Below are 1,552 nucleotides of genomic sequence, written 5' to 3'. Positions count from 1 at the left end.
CCACCCATCCACATGTGTTCACCGACCTGTGCAGAGGCGAAGGCGGACAAGAACTTGGCCGCCCTCCTGAGGATGTCTCCGAGCTGCGAGGCCCTCTGCGAGAAGGTGGCCATGGTGGGGTGCGGGCCGCGGCTAGAGTCCCCGCGACTCATCCAATGGATGAAGCGGCCCTGCCGACCGGGGTCGCCGGGGTCGTCCGCCGAAGTCTGCAAAGGAGGGGCGGTAGAAATAAATTCTCCTCTCTATATACGTTTGAGGTATAGAGTGAACCAAAAAACGACGAAATCAACGAATTAGTCTAATGTAGACTCAGCTAGCACTTAGCTGTCCAGATACACGCAGCGTTTCTGACACGCGACGATTGTCATTGGATACGTTCTAGTGGGTTTTGGAGACCTCTGATTGGCTGATTTCTATCTAGAACGTATCCAATAAATGATAATCGTAGCAAGTCTAAACCATGTAAACATCAGTTTTAATAGCAGCTTATAAAGAAGATACACGCAGTGATTAATTTGCACATTAAAAAAATAAGAAAAAAAGGAAAACACAGACGGCGAAAATCAGCTACCCTAAGGTTCAGTGGTTACAAAGCACCTCAAAGCAGCTTCGCTTAGCAAAGTACACCTTAGGTAAAGCATAAGCATGCGCAGCTTATCTGTGGTTGCAAGAAAAAAAAAGCTAGAAGAAAAGTTTCGAGATCGGGGCAGCTGCGGCGGTAGTGTACATCTCTTGTGACGAATGATCCACGACGAGTGAGGGCAAGACCGCGCTGCTCGGTTTTGATCTCTACATTGTTATCTGTCCTAATTAACTCGACAATCTTGTAAAATTGAGGTCACCGAAGATGCGTAAGATGCAGAGCAGTGCAATGCAAAAGGCCGGCCGCATCGCGTCTCGCGCAAAAGTCAGCGACATTTCATAAATAGAAAGCGTTTTCAGGGTCATTAAGACAAGACACATCGTGCTAAGTTCATAGAGCTGCATCACTGACCTCGTTGTCGGCATGCTCGTCCTCCTCGTAGGCCAACGTCGCCTCGTCCAACGGGGCCGCCACTGCGGGAGCGGCCTGCGCGCGGACCTCTGCGTCGCCCAGGGTCGAGGCGGCGGTGGTGCTGGAGGCGGTGGTCGTGGTGTCCGAGGCCGCGCACGTGCCCGCCGCCACCAGGACGGCGATGGCGAGGACGACGCGGGGCGCCATGGCGGGGGAGAGGCTTGTTCGTTCGCAGACGGCGCGCCGCCGACAACTGAACGGGAGGCGGTGCGCGTCTTCCAAGTTATACCGCTCCCAAAGGGCTGAGGAGCTCGAGCCCAGCCTCCGTGACACCCTTCCCCCGTTGCCAATAGACGAGGCGAGTCTAGTATTGTCATCTCCGGGCGGGACGCCCCCACTCAGCTTCTGTTGGGTCCCCTCCGGCTTCCAGCCCCCCCCCCCCTCTTCCCTCTTTCCGCGCAGCCGCGGATGCGATTAGTGGGAATCAAAAATGTGCACGAGAGGCGCCTACTAGCGGTAGCAGCGCCGCGCTGCGTACGGGAGGAGGATGGGCGGGAG

The 1,552-nt window shown here is 55.4% G+C and overlaps 1 protein-coding gene across 1 annotated transcript in view; it reads right to left on the bottom strand.

Moving 5' to 3' along the window:
• Positions 1-1,394, bottom strand: part of LOC113210432 (uncharacterized) — a 10,036-nt gene extending 8,642 nt beyond the window's left edge. Inside the window, exons 1-2 of the mRNA XM_052275475.1 lie at positions 995-1,394; positions 27-206 (exon numbers count right to left, since the gene is read on the bottom strand). Of these exons, the coding sequence (XP_052131435.1) occupies positions 27-206; positions 995-1,201 (387 nt within the window). The 5' untranslated portion in view covers positions 1,202-1,394. The remainder of the gene's footprint in view (positions 1-26; positions 207-994) is intronic.
• Positions 1,395-1,552: the final 158 nt, after the last annotated feature.

The sequence above is a fragment of the Frankliniella occidentalis genome, unplaced genomic scaffold (genome assembly GCF_000697945.3).
Source record: "Frankliniella occidentalis isolate FOCC.00 unplaced genomic scaffold, Focc_3.1 Scaffold638, whole genome shotgun sequence".
In the NCBI taxonomy this organism is placed as follows: domain Eukaryota; kingdom Metazoa; phylum Arthropoda; class Insecta; order Thysanoptera; family Thripidae; genus Frankliniella; species Frankliniella occidentalis.
This window is presented reverse-complemented; position numbering and strand designations above follow the sequence as displayed.